The sequence below is a fragment of the Pleurodeles waltl genome, chromosome 6 (assembly GCF_031143425.1).
Source record: "Pleurodeles waltl isolate 20211129_DDA chromosome 6, aPleWal1.hap1.20221129, whole genome shotgun sequence".
Taxonomy (NCBI): Eukaryota; Metazoa; Chordata; class Amphibia; order Caudata; family Salamandridae; genus Pleurodeles; species Pleurodeles waltl.
In genome coordinates this window covers 1254444056-1254467778 of record NC_090445.1, presented here as the reverse complement: position 1 = coordinate 1254467778, position 23723 = coordinate 1254444056, and the positions used below count along the sequence as shown (strand labels likewise).

At 44.1% G+C, this 23723-nt stretch overlaps 1 protein-coding gene across 1 annotated transcript in view; it reads left to right on the top strand.

Annotated features, from left to right (window-relative positions):
* LOC138300789 (cadherin-23-like) overlaps positions 1-23723 on the top strand; it is an 834147-nt gene that overhangs the window by 564864 nt on the left and 245560 nt on the right. The window contains exons 19-20 of the mRNA XM_069240562.1: positions 2998-3135; positions 8085-8204. Coding sequence (XP_069096663.1) covers positions 2998-3135; positions 8085-8204 — 258 coding nt within the window. The remainder of the gene's footprint in view (positions 1-2997; positions 3136-8084; positions 8205-23723) is intronic.

Here is a 23723-nt window from a genome sequence, read left to right as displayed (position 1 = left end):
CCACTTAAAAAAAAACGATAAAAAATACTTACCTGAACTTATCTTTACTTCCCTGGGATGGGTCCCCCCATCCATGGGTGTCATCCAGTGGTGGGCGAGGGTGGCAGGGGGAGTCCCCGGGGGCAGGGGAGGGCACCTCTAGACTCCTTCCGAGCCCACAGATTCCTTAACACCTGCCCTGACCCAGGCATTAAAAAACGGCGCACAACAGTGCGCCGTTTTTTAAGGCCCACCACCTCCTGTGCGTCAAAATGACGCTGGGGTATAAATAAGGTGCACAGGCCTTAAAGTCATTTTTTGGAAGGGAACGCCTACCTTGCATATCATTAACGCAAGGCAGTTTCCTGCTTCCAAAAAATTACGCACATGGTGGAATTTTGACGTCCGTGGGGTCGGGCGTCAAAGTTGAAATATGGGGTGGTGTTTGCACCGAAAGTGCGTCAAAATTTTTGACGCACATTCGGCGCAAACAGAGTATAAATATGCCCCCAAGTCCCATATTTACAAGCAGTCCACACCGCCGGGGCGTTACTTTTGGTGACGCACCGGCCATGCAGGCTGCTGACTCATATCTATAAGCTCATGCAAAGCCACTCTGTGCGACTGTTCATGGGGTTGTAGATATGGAGTAAGGCAACGCAGCACAAGTCGCTGCGTTGCCTTACTTTGCGTAAGGGAGGCGTTTCCATGGGTGTTCCCACACAGCATCCATGGATTTTGACGCATTCTCAGATTTGCAAGGTTTTGTAAACCTGGGAATACGTCAAAAGCCTATGTCACCCCAGGGGTCATGTAAGAGTGATGCAAAAGGGAGAAATATCTTAATTTCTCCCTGTTTTTTCTCTTTCTGTGTGAGCTACATTCGGCAGCACACATCGAAAGAGGTAAATGGCTCCACTGATTGTTTATGTGCAGAAAGGTGTCCTTTCCTGCACAATAACAATCACCTCTGCAATGCAGGCACACTTGCACCATGGTGCAAGGGTGCCTGCATTGGCAATAGGCAGCTAATTTAGCGCTGGTGCAGGGGAGAACATAGGGATGCACCGTATTCTTGTAAATGCAGCTCGATGCCGCAAGATTACTTGCGGTGCTGCACTGCACCATTTCCTTGTAAATAAGCCCTTACTGTCTTCCTCAGTCACCGCCAGGCCACTGTAATGTGTTGCCAGCATCATGGGCACTCCCCTGTCATGCTGTCAAACTGAGTCTGGGGGCCAGGTGTTGTTATTGCCTAAGGGCATTCTCACTTCAGGCCCACTGCCTCTGTGGCCGGCCCAGCCCAGACCAGAGGCAGTCATTTTCCCTCTAAGCCATCACTTTTAGGCGTGGTGGGTGTGGGGAGAGTGGGAGTATGAAGGGGCTTTGCAGGGGGCATTATGACCTAAGCCCCCCCTGGAGCAGCATCCCTGTGCTCTTTTATGACCCACCCCTGGCAGGTCATACTCTGAGGCTATTGTGGGCTGGGGAGCGGGTGAATAGGAGAAGTGGCCTTGATAGGGGCCAAGTGTCATCATCTCAGCCTCAGTGTCTTTAAGGGCTTGGTGAAGGATTGGGGGAGTGTTTGTGTAGCCCTAGCTGTGAATCCAGAGGAAAAAAACATAGGATGTAGTGTTGTGGTCGGTTATGAAGCTGTTGACGTTGGAACTGGTGAAGTACGTTTGACATTTGATGTCAGCTCTACATCAAGTGATTCTAGGCACATCACTTAATCTCCCTACCTAAAATAAAACATGAATTTGATATTGTAAAATGTAGCTGGTGCTCGTGTAATTGCTCCAATGCCTTTAGGCCGAGTTCATACTATATAAAACTACAAACAAATATAACGAATTGGGAATGTGGGACACATTTTTGGAGACTGCCCAGGTCTAATTGTGATCCCAATCCGACCCCGTGGTCGGCCAATATCTGCATCTCATTATTAATGAGATAAGCACAATTACTAAATAGTTCATTATTAATACACACATTTTTGGGTAAAGTAGCCACAATTTAGATGAAAAATATATATTGACAGAGGTGATGAAACCATTTGTAACATTATTTTAATACTTTTGACACTGTCTTTTTTTGAAAAGAGCTACATGATTGATATGTTAGAAATTACTCCGGCATATTTTAGTTCGTATTGTTTCATTTGAATCGCAGTTTCAATAGAAATGAGTTAGATGATAATACTTTAGTCTTACATTTTATACACGAGAGATTGGCCAATTTGGTATAAAAGAAACTGAAACGCGTTCATTATTTTTTTAATCTAGGTCAATGAACCTTGAGTTCACCCTATGGAATATATAACAGAATGGTGACTGACTCATTTATTTGGCAGCAGTGCTTTTCATTCACCCACCTAACCAATATGTTTCGCATTCATGGCCATACTTCACAATGCTTGGAAATCTTCAAATAAATGGACATTTTTTTGTTCTGGCTTTGCTTGGTACGAAGTACTGAACTAAAGAATTTTGCTTCTCTTTTTATTATATGAGAATGTTGTTAGAAGTGGAGCCGCAGAAGCGCAAAATCAGATTGCTGGACTGTGTATTTAGATGGCAACCAAAAATGTTCAAAGTAAACTGCTCCGTTTTTTGCAGAGGAAAAATGTAACATTGTGCAATTAGTTTGGGAATTCACATTTACAACGTGAAGCATATTTCCCCTATTTCATTAGAAACTAAAATCCCATAAAATCAGTGCTGGGTATGTAATGTGACACTCACATGATTTAAAAGAAGAAAAAAAACGACTACCTAGATCTATGACAATTTTCTTAATTGTGTGCCTTTATTTAAATATGCTCAAAATTATAGCTGGTTCCTATACATATGTGCTGGTTTCAATCTTGGTAAATATTCTGATACAGAAAAAAATATTGAATTCGACTCGAAGTCTTTTTCGTCTGTTTTCCCACACCTCTGATGTTTTTGGCCATTACCAAATTAGCCCAGTGACTGGTATTGCAGTGCTTCATTTTCCTCCATTTATCATTTTCAGAAATCTGTCTTCGAGGACATTCCGCTGGGTACAATTGTTCTGCAGATCACAGCCACAGATGCTGACTCGGGACGCTTCGCACTCATCCAGTACAGCCTGGTAGATGGAGAGGGCAAGTTTGGCATCAATCCAACAACGGTAAGATCTGTTACTCCCTTCATTGTGCTCTACTACGGTGACCTCATCAAGGCCGTTCAGGCAATGACGACTGTGCAAATTAGCTGAACTGGGAAATATGGCAAAACCCAAGTGGCATTATCCTAATTAAAAAAGTTAAAGTGACCATTGTTCGAGACATAGGACAACTTTTACTTTTAGGCTCAGCAAAATAGTCAAGGTCAATTAAAATCTGTGTCTATTTATCTGTACAGCCACCTAACACTGATGAACGTCCACATGATATTGCCCCACCTGCCAAAACCACATATGGGAAGAAAAAGTACGTCACAAATCCTGCCCTTGGTGCATTCCATACACTGCAAAGCATGAAGTATGTGTGCACGCAAAACACTAGCATCAATAAAACCTGAGTGGTAAAGAGTGTGAACACATTTTTCATCCTTTGCAGGAATCAAATGCACAACAAGGTTGACAAACCTTCTGAGGCACTAAGATGTGTGGTGAACTATAGGCACCATGACTAATGTGGCCACGGAAGGAAAACTCCAATCAGGAATATAGTTCAAAGCTTTATTACAAACTCAAGTTCAAAGTCATGCAGACTACTGTATATGGAAAACCAAGTTATAGAGATACATAATCACTAAAGGTTGCCCAAGGCGACAAAAAAAGTACAGGCATACTAACATCAATAAAACTAAGCATTCAAGAAGAATGATACAGAAAGTTAACAGAAATATCTGAGACAGAAATCACGCAATGCTCAGATTGCACATTTAGTCAATTTAAATTCAATCAAGGTAATAATAAATGACTGGTAAGAGATCAACCCTATGGCTAACCAAATTATAGACACACATGTGTGGTGAGCAACATATGCCGGCAAAATACAAAAAGGACAAAATTAATTTGGAAAATAGAATAACTCGGGCTACTGGGCACTAGCTAAGAAAAATAAAAGAATACGCATCAGCATTGTGGAAAGTCTAACCTAAAAGGTGCTTTTAAGAGGCCGGGGAAAATTGCATAGAGGAAGGTACCTCTCCAAGTGATACAGCATTCAGGAAATCTTCGGCAGCAAAGCATCTGGTCAGCGAGCATCAGGAGAGTGTCTGTCTCAAGCCAAGACAAGACTGCTTAAGCATCAGCTCTGAATCTGGCTCTGAGCAAAGTTCGATCAGTAAACAATATATCAACCCACATGAGATGTTCCGATTGGCTACCAGGTTAAGATCATATTACAAAAAAAGGGCATCATCCAATGAAAATCATTAGTAAACTTCAGGCTGCAACAGTCCAACATTCTCCCAGGTCTGTCATGAGACCATCTCCTCTTTCTGTGTGACTCCAAATATGGTTGTAACAATTTTGTACAAATCAGACCATGTTCCTGCATAATATCCAATTCAAGGACCACTGTACACAGTTCTTCTACGGTTTAACAATAGGCTTTTTTTACAAATAGGACTACTACTGGGAATGAAATCTGAAAGAAGGTTTCATGTGACGAAAAAATAGTTCCAACAATATTACATTACTGCAAAATGCAAGATCTGCAGGCCTTAATTAAACTAACATAAGAAAATCATAAAATGTAGTTAACTAATTCTCTTTAGCAAAACACTTATAATTTGCAAACTTATAAGTTAATCATTGACACTATTTCAACAATAGAAGTAAAACATTTCATATAAAAGGAAAAAGCTTTATTGCATTGCATTAAGTATAAAGGACAAGTGCATTTTCACATTTCTGCTGATATCTTTGAACTTATAAAACACAAATCAATCATTAGAGATACAAAATTGTTTCAAGGTGCAGACTTAGGGGGTCATTCCGCCGGGGCCGGGGATGCGGGAGCACCGCCAACAGGCTGGCGGTGCCCCGCAGGGCATTCTGGCCGCGGCGGTTTGGCCGCGGTCAGACCAGGAAAACCGGCGGTCTCCCGCCGGTTTTCCGCTGCTGCGCCGCCATGGGGGATTCCGACCCCCTCACCGCCATCCTGTTCCTGGCGGTTCCGACCGCCAGGAACAGGATGGCGGTGAGGGGTGTCGTGGGGCCCCTGGGGGCCCCTGCAGTGCCCATGCCAATGGCATGGGCACTGCAGGGGCCCCCATAAGAGGGCCCCACTTTGAATTCCAGTGTCTGCTCAGCAGACACTGGAATTCGCGACGGGTGCAACTGCACCCGTCGCACCTTCCCACTCCGCCGGCTCCATTCGGAGCCGGCTTCCTCGTGGGAAGTGGTTTCCCGCTGGGCTGGCGGGCGGCCTTCTGGTGGTCGCCCGCCAGCCCAGCGGGAAAGCCAGAATGGCCTCCGCGGTCTTTTGACCGCGGAGCGGCCATATGGCGGTTCCCTCCAGGTGGGCGGCTCCCGCCGCCCGCCGGGGTCTGAATGACCCTGTTAGTCTAGAGTCTAAATTACATTGTAACAAAACTTGTATCTTTTTAGCATGTGATTAGATTTGAAATGCACCAATGCTGAGTTTTAAACACAAGCAAGGGCCACATTTAAAATGTGTCAGTGCAGCTTTCTGCCTTAGGTTTTCTCTTTTCTACATTTGTGACACGAGGAGCAGAGTTAAAATATACGGTCTATCAAAAGTGTGGCACTCAATTCAACACCAAGTGCACTAGAAAATGTGCAAGGACAAGGCAGAGAATATGGAGAAGCATAGGGCATACACTTTCAGCTATGGTCACATGACATATGTGAACTATGTATGAGGTTGTATGAAACCACTGAAGACAATATAAGAGTTTACTTCAACACAGGCTATGTATGAAGCACACATGATATCCACAGAGCAGCAGCATTGAAGAGATGAACCCTACAAAAGGGTGTGGCAAAAAGTGTCAAACTTCAAGGCTGAGACAAAGGACCCACTATCAGAGTTGGAAAAAACATAACAGAAAAAACAAACAAACGTAGCATAACAGCCATGAAATGGATGGTAACTGACATGCACATTAACAGGTCTCATGCAAATTACTGTACACAAAGTACATGAGATGTAGGGATGACCCCTAGGGGCTATCTTTGCTTTTTCTTTCCTTTAGGATTTTTCAGTTTCAGTTACTGCCCAATATTACCATGTACTTTGTGCAGATTTTAGTTAATCAAAACTTTGGTAAAAAGGTAAAGTGATACTTTGGTGAATACTTGTAGTGAATGCATTAACAAGGTTCCCTCCCAAAACTCCTTAATCTCGTTTTTCTTGCTTGTGGCAGACGTTCTTTATGATACAATCTTCATCTTGTATCCCTCGTCACATCCATGCTGTTCAAACTTGTATTTCTGGTTCAGTAATGCAAAGCCTTTATTATTACATTGTGTGCTCTAAATAAACATTGTAAGATCACACTGCACTACTGGCAGTGGTTCCAGTAAAAAGAAAAGTGTACACACGTCTGAAATGTTTACCAATATGAGGCTATGTACAACGATCCGAGTTGTCAGTCTTTTGGTTTTCTGAAAATCTATTGAGCATTTACAAATCCACGTTCCCTCCAATCACATTTTTCCCAACCCTGGAAGAACTTTTGCTTCTACTCTTGTCAGGAGTAACTTCCAGGCTTTATTAGTATGGGAAAAGATTAGAGACAAGCTGGTAAAAATCCTTAAAACCTACAGGTTAGTAGGTTTGCAGAGACTCAAAAGCATTCCAGCCCTGGAACTATTGCTTACTGCTTCCTCCAACCCCAGAATTTAGATCTGTGGAACTGAGGCACAATAAGGAAATTGATGTAGTTGGGCTTAAAACTGCTCTGCATTCAAGCCCTACTATGATATTAGCCTGAGCATAATCAGAGAGTCAATTAGAGCTCTTACATGAAGAGATTGCTTCCATAATCTGTTGTCGCACTACATGGCACCAAAAGGGACAAGTAGATTTAAGAAGCATCCTGTCCCATGAACAAGTAGATATTTTATGAAATTAAACAGCCCCTCAGCTCAGCATTAACTCACACATTTTAACATGATAATAACATCAGACCCTGAACAAAAACACACACTACTCCTCTCATATTAGAAGGTAAGCAGTGGACAAATCCAAAGTAAATTAAATTTCAAATCAGCCAACAAAAATAATGTCAATACTGTCTAGACTATATGATATGGTACCACTAAGTAGTGAATCAGCATTACTTCTGCTTAAACAGTCATTCTTATGCATTCACTAGATTTGTCATCGTCCTAGGCAATACATTTACATACTGGTGGATATTGACTTTTCCATCTCGAATTCCAGCATCTTTATCTACATAATGAAGACTTGGGGAGAAATGGCTGACTATAGGGGATGCCGTATAGAACTATAAAAGCAGGAGGACATTGATCTAGAAGCATTGTGATTAAAGGCCAATGAACCTAGAGTGATAACGCAGGGAGCCATTGATACTTTATTACTGTTATCGTGTAGCAAAGGTACACATATTTTACATTTAGAATTAAGGGGCAAGTATGAAATTAAGGATGAGTACATAATCAAGCCCTGAGAAAATATAAACGTTAAATTGTGAGACTTTTTAAGGATAGCTACTGTCCTTACAATCATTTCTTTTTTTAATACTGTTTGCTGGGAACATATGAAGCATGACTATGGATAGTAAAACATGGACAGAAACGAAGGATGGGCAGGAAATAAAATAACCATTCTCATAACTGTTCTTTTTTTGTGTGGAAAAAGCACATTTAGCCACTTTGATATTCATTGTTGAGTACCAGTACTATACAAGCAGTATAAAATGCTGGAATAACAAATTAGATGACACGATTAAAGCATTGCATTTGAACATAACTGAGTACCCTGAACAAGTTATTGTGTTTCCTCTTGCTATACAGTTGTTGGTGGTGGAAATGTGCCTTTGGAGAAGCAGAGAGGGGCAACAAGGTGAATGGGACAACTGTGGCACAAATGTAACTTAAATTTTAGAAATGGTAATCTTCCTTTCTTTTTAACTCAGGGGGATGTTTACATTCTGTCAGTTTTGGATAGAGAGAAGAAAGATCACTACACCTTGACTGCTATTGCCAGGGACAACCCAGGTGACCTTTCTAGTAACCGTCGAGAAAACTCTGTACAGGTGAGTGTGGGTACCATACATGTAATGATAGGAATTAATCTCTTTCTGTTTAGGACAACAGTTTGAATAAGTGCACAAGGTCAGCTACAACACCTCCTACATGCTTCAAATTGTGTAAGGTGGCATCCTTTTCAGAGGATTCCACTTTAATTTGCTGCCTGTTTAAGTTGGCTTAAACGTTCTTTGCAAAAACTCTTTTTCACTTATCATAGTTGGTACTATGAGCCTCTGATCACTTCTCTAGATATTCCATAACCTTCCCTTTTGGCTGAGCAGCTACTTATACCCCATACTTGTATTGGTCTATTTATATCAGTATTTGCTGCTTTAGGCTCTATTGGTGTTGGGGCAACCCACATGATCACAATTTGGTTGCTTTCTATTTACATTTTAATGTGCAATGGGAATGATTATGATGCACTATAGCAAATTTATGGCTATTTATGCTCCTAAGCAGTCAATGAGCTGTGGGAAACTCACCCACATACTTTTATTGTGGGGCTTTCTCCAGGACCTTGTTGCAGATTGTGTTTTTTTCTGTTTTATGTATCTTTTCAGGTACGCTTGCAAAATTTGGTATTCAAACCACTGTCAAGTGCTGCAGGAATGTAATTTTCATTATTTGCTGTTTAATCTCATTTTAATTCTGATTTGGTTTATTTGAGCAGAGTGTGAGGTTCTGTGTTTGGTCATTGTATTTTCACTGAGTGATCATCCAAGCACTCTTTGCGTTAATGTACGACTATGTTTCATTAGTTTTATTTTAAAGGGGTGTATTTGTAGTCTTAAAAATTTCTAAATCCTAGCAAGTTTTAAATTATAACTAACATAATCAAACGTGTGTTGCAGTACAAAAATACATGGTCCATAAGTATTTATTTTGCTGCTCCTTTCACTCCCTCTTTCAATATTTTTAAAGGCTTGTCGTTGAGACAGCCAGCTATATAAGAGGTTTGTCCAAATTTTGAGATGGACATTGGAAATATTTATGAGAATTATTTACAGTCAAACTGGAGTAGCTCCTTAACATCTGTGCTTTTGATGCCTCTCAAAACATACAATACTAGATCCACAAACGTAGTAAAGGGTGTGTCTGACAAAAGATGTTGTGTCTACTATTATCAAGAAAGGTATCCCCCGTTTAAGTTCATAATAGAACACCCAACACCTGCAAAGATGACATATTTGCACATGAATTGTAGGACATAACATATATATCAGATGATTTTTTTCGAAAACCATCTCATACACCTTTAGTCATATTCTGTGTGCCCCATGTATTAATTTGCTTACGTGATTTGTGGTTTTGGACGTGATGTAACTGGGAAGCAAGGGTCTTCTTTATTGTCCTTATATCCGACTGCAATCAGCATGTGTTGATGGCTAGTGTAAGACTCCAAAGCAATTAATTTCTAACTGTTTTACATTTTACAGTGTGTCATTAAAGGACATTTACTGCTTTTTTTAGTCTAGTTAAGCATTTACTGTTATTTTCTTGAATAATTTTAAGAATTATCTTCACCCTTTTATCTATTCTAAGCTGTTTGTTCACCACAGTTCTTCATTAATTATATGGTGCACTATTTCCACAAGTGGGTGTTTAAATATGACTTTTTACTGCCATTGAATTTGCATTTTTTGAATCCAAGTCTCATCTTAATATACACAGAGAGAAAGCAATTGACCTGGAGACAAAATTCAACCATATTTAGAAAGATCTATTGCATATTGTGGGTAGAATTAATTATAGTTGACGCTCACCCTCTGTAGTAAAATATGAAAACAAAAGATCTTTAAAGTTTGAAGCGGGTTCTTCATATAACTGCTCCATTTTTGTCACTGATTTGCATCCCAACTACTGACAGCTGATTATACGGATACCCCCTTATTGAGACTGATGCTTAACCTATAGGTCTGGGCTAGAACAATCATTGGCTTGCTTTCTAAGCAGATCGGAAGCACCTTTTCAGGAAATAGTGGGTACCTCCTTTCATTGTGCACTCTCAGTGCCAAGGCGCCCCTGGGGATTCGTGTGCTTTACAACAAATTGAAGGCACCACATTAAAGTGGGTTTCCCCCTTCCTGAAAGATAGAACTTTCCAAGTCCTTGATTGCTCTTTCTTTTCTAGCACATACTCCATCACATGCGGGGTCCCTCAGGGTTCCTCGCTGAGCCCCACTCTTTTTAATCTCTATATGTCCCCCCTAGCCAAAATTGTTGAACCTCACTGCCTCTCCTTGGTATCATATGCTGACGATACCCAGCTGGTAGTTTCTTTTGCAGCACCAGTAACATTGTTCAAACCAATCTATCCTCCTTTCTCGCGGATGTAGCTAGATGGATGTCTCACACTAAACTTAAACTTAATGATAAAAAATCGAAAGTAATGATAGTTGGAAATCATGCTCCTCTTAAGTTTCCAGTCCTGATATCAGAACGTCTTAAAGACCTTCCTTTGCCCAAAGAAAACATAAAAAGCTTAGGATTTTGGTTAGATTCCTGTCTCACGATGGACTGCCAATTTTAAAAGTTGGCCGCTACTTGTTTTGGTCTACTAAGAACCATTAGGAAAATTCTTAAAGTCCTCCCTTTTTCAGCCAGAAGACTCACCCTTCAGGCCCTGATACTGTATTGCTTAGACTATGGTGACTCTCTTTTCCTTACCTCCCCTCGCTACATATGAAAGAGACTACAGGTGGTGTAAAACGCCGTTGCACAATTGCTTATGAACACACCCGGACACTTGTCTGCCAAACCTTCTCTGATTTCACTTCATTGGCTTCCCATACAACAACGTATCAATTTTAAGCCTATCTGCATGACACATAAAGCCCTCCACAATAAGGTCCACTGTTTCTCAGGCAAAGTATAACACCTTATACCCCTCAGAGGGCACTTAGATCCTCTCCCGCCTCGCTGATCAACATACCTCAGTTTAGGAAAGTAACACGGGGAGGTAGTTCTTTTTCAGTTAAAGCAGCATATCTTTGGAACTAACTCCCCTTGGAACTCCAACAAGATAAGTCAGAATCGTTCTTTCATAAAAAACTGAAGACATTTCTATTCACAGTATAGGCATTTCTGAGTTTGGTAGTCTACCTTCAGCGCTGGGAAGCCTCCGGGTAGCCATGCGCTGTAAAAATCTGTTAAACTAAACTGAACTAAACAAGTATTCTCATCATCGTCATCATCATCATTAACCATTAATTTGTTTTCTGAAGTATTTTTGAGTGAATGCAACAAGGACTAGAATGTGTCCTTTTCCTGATCAAAATTAGGGCAGCATGACATGGTTTTATTGCAATTTAAATGAATTAAAACAAAGTTGAGTGTATCCAGTTCTGTGCATTGAGAATCTGATTGTGGGATTATTTCATTTATTCGCTTATTGTACTATAATTCATATTTTGTTGTGATGCCAGTGTTACATAACCTAGCCCTGATTCTTGCTTGTTAGCATATTTTTCTAGTACCATAAATTACAATGTATTCATTTTAAGAAGCAAGAGAGTGGGCCCCCCTCGCCCATGTCGCACGACAACACAACCTCAACATCATCTCCTACTCCAACGACACCCAGCTGATCATATCCCTCACCGAAGATCCCCACACCGCCAAAGCTAACCTCCAACGAGGAATGAAGGCCGTAGCCGACTGGATGAAGGACAGCAGACTGAAGCTGAACTCAGACAAGACGGAGGTCCTCATTCTCGGACCCACCCCATGAGCCTGGGACGACTCTTGGTGGCCCACGTCACTAGGCACAGCCCCGGAACCCACGGACCACGCACGCAACCTGGGGGTCATCCTCGGCTCCACTCTCTCCATGAGCAGGCAAGTAAACACCGTCTCCGCGTCCTGCTTCAACACCCTCCGTATGCTCCGCAGGATCTTCAAATGGATACCCCTTGACACGAGAAAAAACGTTACCCAGGCCCTCATCACCAACATACTCGACTACGGGAACGCCCTCTACTCAAGAATTACAAATAAGCTCCTGAGACGACTCCAACGCATCCAGAACGCCTCGGCCCGACTCATCCTCGATGTCCCCCGCCGCAGCCACATCACACTCCACCTGAGAGGCCTGCACTGGCTCCCCGTCAACAAAAGGATCACCTTCAAGCTCCTTATTCACGCACACAAAGCACTGCACAACACCGGACCCACCTACCTTAACAACCGACTCAGCTTCTACACCCCCACCGAAGCCTCCGCTCAGCCAACCTCGCCCTCGCCACAGTCCCCCGCATCCGAAAAATCACCGGCGGCGGCAGATCCTTCTCCTACCTAGCCGCCAAGACCTGGAACACTCTCCCCACCATTCTACGACAGACCCAGGACCTGCTGGCCTTCAGAAGACTCCTCAAGACCTGGCTCTTCGACCAGTAGCAGCCCCCCCTCCCCAGCGCCTTGAGACCCTCGCGGGTATGTAGCGCGCTTTACAAATGCAGTGATTGATTGATTGATTGATTGACAGAAAAAAGTAGAGTGTACAAAATTCACATAATTTGCTTTCGCATAATTATGTGACATTTAAAAAAAAAAAAAACGTAAATAGTTTGAAATGTGTCTTAGAATCCTCGTTGGATGGATAAATGCCATTCAGGCTAAAAAAATTGTGTGAAAAAAATGAAGGCACTGTTGAACAACAACCTATTATTTATTTTGATCGCATTATTCCCATACAATGCATAATTAAGCACATGTCGCAATAACGGAATTGTAGGAATTTCACATAACAAGAGTAATGCAAAGTTACCAAAATTACCCTAGAGTATGCAGGTTTAATGAAAATATCACATAGGCCTATTAAAAGTGATTATGCATCCCACAAAATGACTGTGATACTAATTCTGTGCTATCAAATAAAAGGTGGCGAAAAACAGATGTAGATAGAGCAGCTACAAAAGGGGCTTTGATCTTCAGGATTACCGTTTCAATTACTGGACAATGCTTACTCGGGAAGGCAGCTTTTTCTACTGAGCAACATAACCTCCTAAAAATGAGATCTGTGCAACATAGAAAAAGAAGAGAGAATAGCCCCAAAATTGTATTTGTGTCCTAACCTAGTTTACAGTTTTAGTCCTGACTATAACAAAAACTAATAACAGGTAGATTAACCAGTAAGGGCATAGAAACTCAATGAGGATGCATGATCTTAGAACTAAAAAACACAAACCGAGCAATGAAAACCACACAACGAAGCACCTTCAACCATGCAGGCGCTATTCACAATAGAATTGCTAAAGATGCAGCATCAACCCGCACTTTTATGTAAAGCATAGATTTAGCGCTTAGTGACTTACAAACAAGACAGCAGACGTTGCACTGCACACATTGGAAATCAATTGACTAAAGATCTGATGTCACATGAGGAAGCCAGACATTTAGCTGAACAAGAATTCAGATCACATAAAGCTGCATCTATTTAGTTCAATTCATCTTTCGCTGTGGCAGGTGATCTATTTAGAGAAACACTCTATGCACTGCCTCAGATTTACTTTTTTTCACGCAATGCAGTCCACGTTGCAGTGTTGCCTGAAAGGGGGGACAGCAGGAAAGTGCTGTATCTACTAAGATATTGGGGGTCATTAAGACATTGGCGGGCGGCGTGGTAACCGCTGTGCGGCCGCACTCCCGCAGCCCCCATCACGACATTCCCGCTGGGCCGGCGGGAATGAGGCCGCAACATAGGAGCCGGCTCCTAATGGAGCCGGCGGTGTTGCGGCCGTGCGACGGGTGCAGTTGCACCCGTCGCGCTTTTCACTGTCTGCTATGCAGACAGTGAAAAGCTGGCCGGGGCCCTGTTAGGGGGCCCCTGCACTGCCCATGCCAGTGGCATGGGCAGTGCAGGGGCCCCCAGGACACCTCTTACCGCCAACCTCTTCCTGGCGGTGCAAACCGCCAGAAACAGGCTGGCGGTAGGGGTGTCATAATCCCACGCCGGGGCTAAAACGGCGGTAAACCGCCGGCCCCGGCGGTGCGACCGCGGCGCTACCGCTGCAGTCGTAATAGGCCAGGAAGCACCGCCAGCCTGTTGGCGGTGCTTCCGTCATTTTACCGCCGGGGTCAAAATGACCCCCATAGTTCTTCTACTATCACCATCTGTCCTGGTACACTCTAGGTTTCCTTGCACAATGCAAAAACTCTTGCACAATAGTACAAGAGTGGGCGCTTTGATGTCTAGCACAGATTTTGTACTAGAAGGGTACCCTTCAGGTACAAAATAGTATGCTTAGATATGGTGTCATAGTTTTTATAACTTTGTTTGTGTTGTGTATTAAGCATACATGCAAATTTAGAAAGGTTTTAAAAAAATAAAACTTTTCTCAAACATTTCTCCTGCTGCAAGGAGGAATAAATTTTTGGCACAAAGCCAGGTCTATATTTTTTAGAAGGTAGGGCTTTGGTGTCGAAATTCATGTGTGGTTGCATAGGCCACACGTGACATTTCCCTTTACTCAAAAGTGGAAAGTATACAACACATCAGAACCGATTTGTGTCACTTTTGGTGATTTTGCCCCAACGCAGAGATGATAAATCTGGCAAATCGTTGGAGTACCACAACCATCCGTTTGCACCCCACCATGTAATTTGAGCTTTTTGGTGAGCACTGAATGGGATCAGCGATTTCTCTAGAACATGCATCATCATTTAGAAATTACTGAGGAAGCCAGCAGTGTGTGAAGACTTATGCACAGAGAGATTATGTTCCATAATGCAAAGTATGAAGTAACAGGAAATGGCATATGAATACTGCAAATACCCTGGCTTAAGTGTAACAGAGCCTACATGCGTGTGCTCAACAGGTGCCAGTAGGTATTCACATAAGTGATTAATAATAATATCCTGCCGCACCAGCAGCTCCACAATGCAGAGAACATAGAATATGGCCATAAACAGGTGTGGGTCATACAGCATTTACTTCTCAAAGCTGGGGTCAGCATTTGTCGAGTGATGACGTCTGCCTCAAGAGCAAAGGGACCAAGTGGAAGGCGAGGTTGAAGTCCTGTTTCAAGACCTTCATTATACACTCGCTGAGCGATCTAATCCAGTCTGATAAGAGGGACCTCTGATCTTGTGATATTTTGTACTTCCGCAGTTTCATTGAATCAAGGTGAAAAATAAATCAGTCCAGGAAAGTTAGGGTGGTAGGGCTGCCATGTCATTTATGTAAAAAAGTAGTTGTGGCGGATGCGTTTGTGGTCGCAAAGTCTGTGATTTTCCAAAATTGCATGTTTTGGCACTGCAAAAATAGTTTTGTCATTTTGCAAGTTCGTCTGTTAAATTGTAACGCACAGAAAGCAGTGGCCTGTTTACCCATGTTTTCTAGTCTGCAGTAAACCTTTGTCCGTTTTTAAGTTTGGGTTCTCATTTTTAGAAAAAACCCATATGCTACTCCCTGATAAAACCGATATTGCTGCAATAGCTCTTCTGATTGTTCACTTCTCATGCAGTCTCTTTAGTTCTCTTTTCCTTGTCCCAGTTTCTCGGATTGCTGTAATTGCCTATTTTTGCAGTTTCCTGCACACTGATGCTGTATTCCGCTATAAGCAACGAGGCCACTGCTATGCTGCACAGGCCGTAGATGGGATGGACTTTATTTACGCTTGTTCATGTAAGTTGGAAAGGAATGGTATCTTACCAGATCTCGGCAGTTTCTCATAAAAGTCACTGGAACCCAAGCTGGCTAAAATGTCTTGGAAAGTGGCCTAATGTCAACAAGAGAGTAGGTTATTCAAGATCCATGAAATGGGAATTTCACACAGAAAATACTAGCATGTTCAGTTGTATGTGAAATAAATGTAAGGGTTAGGAGGTGGTGTCCAGATTGTATATATGATCTGGGTGTACACAGTGTATGTCTTGTTGTTTGCCATGTATCATCACTGTCCATCAGCACAATTCTGTGTATTTAATAAATAATATCTAATCAGTAAATGACTCTTGCTCTTTATCTGTTCCCGTTTAATCAAGTACCCTTGCCAGAAGCCTGATGTACCTTCCTGACCGATCATTACTTTCACATGCTGTTGAAGGCGCAGTAGGATAATTCTGAAAGTCCAAGCAGCCTAAACACCTGCTTCAGGTGTTGTCTCTGAATTTCTAGAGAGAGAGGCCATGAGTATATCTCATATTTTGTGGAATCAAATTACAACTTAGGCCTTTACAGGGCAGTCTTTCTCAGGAAATGCATAGTGAAGTGTCACTGACTGCATCGATCTGTTGAATGGACCTTCAGCCATTGACGCCATCAAGAATGACACGAGGCTGGATCATTTGGGAGGAATTAAAGTTAAAAGGAGTACATTGTTTTGCATCCAGTCCTCTTCAGGGTGACCCAACCTTCTTAATTACCTACTACCAAGGGTATTGATTTTGAATTCCACAAGGTTTCTATCTGAGATAAACGATGGCTACCTCAGGAGGTCTGTAGTGGCTATGCCACAACAACTCAGGCCTCAGCTTTTGCACATAAGAGTACAAAAGTGCAGGCTTGAGATGGCAAATCAGTACCCTATTTTGGGTTTTTGTCCCTTAGTGCAGAGGCACTATAAGCAATTAGCATGTATTTGTTCACTTGATTTAGAGAAATTGCTCTGCATCTTAATGGGGCATGATGCAGGTTGGGCATAACACAGTTATATTTAACTGTGTGGCTTTTGCAAGGCTTGATTTGGTTCTGTATTGGACAGAGTCTATCACTACAGCTTGAGGATTTGTGGAATAATATAATTTATCATAATGTACTAGTAAAAAATACCTTAGAGAAACGGATACAATTTGTTAAGAGAAATTTCCTTTCCACATAATTTATCAGAGGTCAGTGATCCTAAGTGAGGATCAATGATAAACCAGAGAGTGTGTGAGAGATCACAGGGCACTGCTGCCCTAACATAGGTCACCCCTCTCTTGGCTAGTGATCAACAGGTGCTGGAGGGTGTCCAATCATCAGGGGACGAACTGGATGCAAACGCAGCTGCTTTCAGGTCCACAGGAGATGTTCTGGAGCATAAGATAGACAGCCTATCAATTGATATCAGCCGCCTCAGAGTAAAAGACAGTCTGCCACATCAAGCAGGAGACGACCACCCTCGCACTGACCACTACTATAGACCATGAACAGCACAAGGAGATTGATTCTTGAGTACTGACCTTGGATTTGCACATTGTAGACAAGGAGTGGTGGGCTTGTCGCAACAATATATGCATCACAAGGCTACCTGAGACTGTTGAAGGCCTGTCCATGCTGACTTACATAGAGGACTGGTTGCAAGAGCTGATGGCACCCAAGGGCCCATCTAAAGTCTATGCTTTGGAGAGGCCCAGGTCCCAGCGCACCCCCCTTAATAAGGGAGTTTACCACAATTGGCGGTGGTCCATCTGCTCAATTAGAGAGATTGTTATTATCTCCCGAAGCAAGCCTCGGAGAAGGGCCCATTTCTGGTTGGTAATTACAAGGTCTCCATATCCCCAGACTCTAAGGCCAGACTGAAAAAGCAAAGAGCCTCTTACATGACTGTGAAGAGATGCCTAATATACTTTGGCCATCCATATGCACAGCTGTCCAGACCAGATTGCGTGTTCAGGTGGAACCAGGGCTCATTTCTTTGACAGTTCCTTGGAGGTCTTGGACTGGTTCAACATGCCGTTTTGCACAGCAGTGGACACTGAAATTGTGACCAGTCAGACAGGACGCTAACGCAAGTGGAGTCAAGTGAAGAGGGCCCAAGTGGTCAGCCCACATTGTCTCGTGTCCATGGATTGGATGAGGGCTGTATTGGCTGCAGCTAGAATCTGCAACACTTATGGCACTTCTGGTGATCAGGAGAACTTTGAGTCGATGGGTAGCAGTGTGACAGACTCCATGTACAGTGAGCAGCTACCCAAGGGTATGCCCTCAACTGCAGACAAAATTATATAGTGTATGGGTGTGAGAAAGTAGCCCCTTCCTAGCATGGTTACCCCCCCACTGTTGGCCTGTTTGTGAGTGTTTTTCAGTGTGTTTTTACTGTCTCACTGGGATCCTGCTAGCCACAACCCCAGTGCTCATAGTTTAAAACCCCATTTGTCAGCGTGTTGTGCCCGTATCACTGGGATCCTGCTAGCTAGGACCCCAGTGCTCATAGTTTGTGGCCTATGTGTGTGTTGTCGGTATGCTTAACTGTGTCACTGAAGCTCTGCTAACCAAAACTCCAGTGCTTATGCTCTCTCTACTTACCAAATTAGTCACAATAGTTTAGTGACTCCATATTCCAATTCCAATTGGCACACTGAACCCCCCCTTATAAGTCCCTAGTTTATGGTGCCTAGGTACCCAGGGCACTGGGGTTCCAGGGCATCCGTACGGGCAGTAGCATTTCTTTTGCCACCCATAAGGAGCTCAGACAAACCTTTCTTCAGGACTGCCACTGCAGCCTAAGTGAAATAGTGCCCACACTCTTTCACAGCCATTTTCACTGCACTTAAGAAACTTATAAGTCACCTATAAGTATAACCTTCATTTACTGAAGGCTAGGTGCAAAGTTGCTAAGTGTGAGGGCTCCCTTGCACTAGCAAAGTTGTCCCCATGCTGTCCAGGGCCAATTCCCTGGACCTTGTGAATGCAGGGATACAATTATGCGATGCACTACATATATGTCAATACTTATATGTAGCTTCACAATGGTAACTCCAAATGTGGCCATGTGAAATGTCTAGGATCATGGAATTGTCCCCCATTCTAAATGTGGTATTGGGGGGGCAATCCCAGGCATCCTGGGGACTCCACCTTGGACCCCCAGTACTGCCAAACCAGCTCTCTGAGGTTTCAACCACAGCCCCAGCTGCTGTCACCTCATAGACAGGTTTCTGCCCTCCTGGGGACTGAGCAGCTTAATCCCAGGAAGGCAGAACAATGCATTTCCTTTGGGAGGAGGGTGTTACCCCTCTCCCTTTGGAAATAGGTGTTACAGACTTGAAAGGGGTAGCCTCACAGAGCCTCTGGAAATGCTTTGAAGGGCACAGATGGTGCCTTCCTTGCATAAGCCAGCCTACACCAGTTCAGGGACCCCCACTACCTGCTCTGGCGCGAAACTGGACAAAGGAAAGGGGAGTGACCACTCCCCTGTCTATCACCACCCCAGGGGTGGTGCCCAGAGGTCCTCCAGTGTGTCCCTGGTGTTAGCCATCTTGGATTCCAAGGTGTGGGAACACTCTGGAGACCTCTGAGTGGCCAGTGGCAGCAGGTGATGTCAGAGACCCCTCCTTATAGGTGCATACCTGGGTAGTTAGCCAATCCCCCTCTCGGGGCTATTTAGGGTCTCTCCTCTGGGTGTTTCCTCAGATTCAGGGGCAAATTGATACTCCGTTTGCGCCGGAATTGCGTAGTTTCTTTTTACGCAATTCTGACGCAAAACTAACTCCATATTTATACTTTGGCGTTAGACGCGTCTAGCGCCAAAGTCCATAGAGTTTCCGTCATTTTTTAGCGTGGATACCTACTTTGCGTTAATGAGATGCAAGGTAGGCGTTCCCGTCTAAAAAAATGACTCCGAGGCATGTGCGCCGTATTTACACTCCCGGGCAAAATTCACGCCCGGGAGTGGGCGGGTCAAAAAAAATGATGTACGGCCGCTTTTGCGCAGTTTTTTAGCGCCTGGAAAAGGCAGGCGTTAAGGTACCTGTGGGCTCTGAAGGAGCCCAGAGGTGCCCTCCCATGCCCCCAGGGACACCCCCTGTCACCCTTGCCCACCCCAGGAGGACTCCCAAGGCTGGAGGGACCCATCCCAGGGACATTAAGGTAAGTTCAGGTAGGTATTTTTTTTTTTGTGGCATAGGGGGGCCTGATTTGTGCCCCCCTACATGCCACTATGCCCAATGACCATGCCCAGGGGACCGAAGTCCCCTGGGCATGGCCATTGGGCAAGGGGGCATGACTCCTGTCTTTGCTAAGACAGGAGTCATTTCTATGGGGGTTGGGAGTCGAAAAAAATGGCGCAAATCGGGTTGAGGCGAAAAATTTGCCTCAGCCTGACTTGCCCCATTTTTTGGCGCCCAAGCTCCATATCCCCCTACGCCGGCGCTGCCTGGTGTACGTCGTTTTTTTTCACGCACACCAGGCAGCACCGGCGGCTAACGCCGGCTAACGTCATTGATTAAATACGGCGCCCGCATGGCGCTTCAGAATGGCGTTAGCCGGCGCTCATTTTTTTGACGCAAAACTGCGTTAGCGCAGTTTTGCGTCAAAAAGTATAAATATGGCCCTCAGTTTGCAAGACTCCTACAGGAATCCTCTGCATCCTCTGCTTCAGCTTCTGACCGTTGGATCAACCGCATACTGCTCCAGGAACTGCTGTAACTGCAACAAAGTATCCAGGACGACTACTGTGACCTGCAACTTCGGCTCCAGCCAGCTTTTGCAACTGTTTCCAAGGTGTGCACTCTCTGAGGCCTGCATGTCTTCATCCTGCACCAGAAGAACCGAAGGAATCTCCCGTGGAGTGACAGCGTCACTTCCCTGCTTCTGCAGGCACCTTTCTGCGACGACGACCAGTATTCTGGGACTCCTCTCCTGACAACGAACATGCTCCCTGGAACACAGGTGGTGGACCAACGTGACCCAGACTGTCCTAAGGTCCAGCTGTCCAAATTTGTCGAGGAAAGAGCTTGCCTCCCCGTACTGCGACAGTACCCCTGTGCACCACATCTTCTACAACTCCTTAGGCTTCTGTGCACTTCTTCCAAGAATCCGTTGTGCACAGTGTAGCCCAGGTCCCCAGCACTCCATCCTGTGACGCACAACTCGCTGAGTTGTTCTCCGGCGGCATGGGACCTGCCTTTGTTATGCTGCGATGACCGCACTTTGCATCTTCTTTGTCCCCATGTCCTGGGACTCCCGTGGGTGCTGCCTGGTCTTCTGTGGGCTCTCCACAGTGCTGAGAGCCTCCTCTGTCTCCTCAGTCTTAGTTGAGACCCCCAGGCAGCTCCATTTTGATGCAAACCGTGTACTTGCGTGAACCAAGGCTTGTTGGCGAAATCCAGCAACGCAAACAGCCTGCATCCAACAAATCAAAGTGGGACATCTCCTGTGCCATGCAGGAACCCGCAGCCATCTTCTTTGGTTCTCTTCTGTACTTTTCCTCTTACCGGAGAATCCATTTTTGCACCATCTTCTAGGTTGGCAGGGGCTCCTGTCCTTCCTGGACGCTTCTACGACTTCTAGACTTGGCCTCCTCTCTTCACAGGTCTTCAGGTCCAGGAATCCACCGGTTGATGATTGTAGTCTTGCTTTGTTTTTGCAAAATCTCTTATCACGACTTGTAGTGTGTCCTGAGGAAACTTGCAGTACTTGACTCCTACTTTCCTGGGCTCTGGGGTGGGGTACATTACTTACCTTTGGTGTTTTCTTACACTTCCAACACCCCTCTACACACTACACTTGCCTGGGGGGAAATCGTGATTCGCATTCCACTTTCTTAATACATGGGTTGTGTTGCCCCTAGGCCCATTGTATTCTATTGTAATTTCTACTGTTTGCACTATTCTATGACTGTCTACTTACTTGATTTTGCCTAAGCTGCTCTGCTACAGCTACCTCTAGACAGCCTAAGCTGCTAGAACACTGACTACATTTCACTAATAAGGGATAACTTGACCTGGTATAAGGTGTAAGTACCTTAGGTACCCACTACAAACCAGGCCAGCCTCCTACATTGGTGGCTGCGGTGGGATAAGTACTTGCAATTGCTTTACCACTTTGTTACTGGTGCTTTTCACAAGAAAAGTGTACTCCAATACTTAGAGCTATATACAATAGTACCCAGCAGTCATTTTTCACTTTCTAAAAAGTTCTTCTTTTCTCTAAAAAGTTAGGCCAAATAGTTTGCTAACTTTTTACTCTTCCCCCTAACCTCTTTCTTTCACTATGTCTGTTGTAGAGGCTACCACCAGGGTTGTAAAGACAGCTTATGAAAGCTTGAATTTCAAAAGTTTGAGAGGTCTCTGCTTAGAAATAATTTTAGGGATTGGGAAGAACCAGAACAAGGATTTTCCCTTGAATCTCCTCCTGCAAGATGACCAGGAACATTCTACTGGTCAGGTACAGTCAGAGGGGGAGGTAGAGGAAGATTCTACCCAGGTAGATTCAGGAGACCATTCTGAAGATCCAGAGGAGGGTCCTTCCACAGATCTTTCCATGAACAAACCTCCTAGTTTAGCTGGTAGTGGGAAGGGGTCACACATAAGTAGGGCACCCTTCATACCTAGAGGCCAGGTCACTAGATTCACTCAAGTTAGGGAAAGGTCTTCCTCTGCTAATTCCCATGTCACTTCTGTCTCAGAGGTGTCACACACATCCAACCCTAAGGATAAGTCCCTCGATGGGGAACTCAGAAAGCTGAGGTTGAAAGAGGCCACACTGAGGCTACAGCAGCAACAGTTGGCCTTAGACAGGGAATCCCTGGCTGTGAAAATGGAAAGGCAGGATTTGGGGTTAGTTCCCCATGGTGGCAGCAGCAGTAGTTTCAGGAACCCCAGTGTTAGAGAACATACATTTGATTCCAGAAACCTGCATAATGTTGTCCCCCCTTACAAGGATGGGGATGACATTTACAAGTGGTTTCCTGCACTTGAGAGGGCCTGTAAAGTTCAGAGGGTCCCTCAAGCACAGTGGGCTGTTATCCTGTGGCTGTCTTTCACTGGCAAAGGGAGTGGCAGACTCCTTATTGTCAGAGAAGATGACTCAGATAACTACCCTGTTCAGAAACTCTTGGATGGATTAGGCTTAACCACTGAACTATATAGAATCAAGTTAAGAGAAAGCAGAAAATAGTCTTCACAGGATTGGATAGACTTTGTAGACTGTTCAGTGAAGGCCTTAGAAGGTTGGTTAAATAGCAGTAAGATGACTGACTATGAAAGCTTATATAATCTGATTTTGAGAGAGCCTATTCTTAACAATTGTGTGTCTGATTTGTTGCACCAATATCATGTGGACTCAGATCTGACCTCTCCCCAAGAATTGGGAAAGAAGGCAGAAAAATGGGTCAGAACAAGGGGGAGCAGAAAAGCTCATACAGGGGTGACAAGGACAATAAAAAGAAAGATGGTGAAAAATCTCAGGTCAAGCATGGGGATAAAAATAATCACAAAGATCCCTCTTCAGGTCCAAAACTCTCCTCTAGGGGTGGGGATAAATCATCTTCCTTTTCTTCTCACTCTGCACACAATATAAAGCCCTGGTGCTATGTGTGCATAGGTAAAGGCCATAGGCCATGGGATAAATCCTGCCGAGGGAAAGCCCCTGAGCCTACTACCACTAATACATCAAGCTCTAGTGCTCCTAGCAGTAGAGGTAATAGTGGTGGGACTACTGGCAATAGTCAAACAAAGGGTGTAAGTTGGGTTCACTTTTCGGTCCATCACAGAAACTGGGGTAGACAATCCCAAGACAGTTTCTGTCACACCTCGGGGCACCTTGGCTGCTTGTCCCCTTAACATGGACAAGTACATGCAGTCAATTGTAATAAATGATG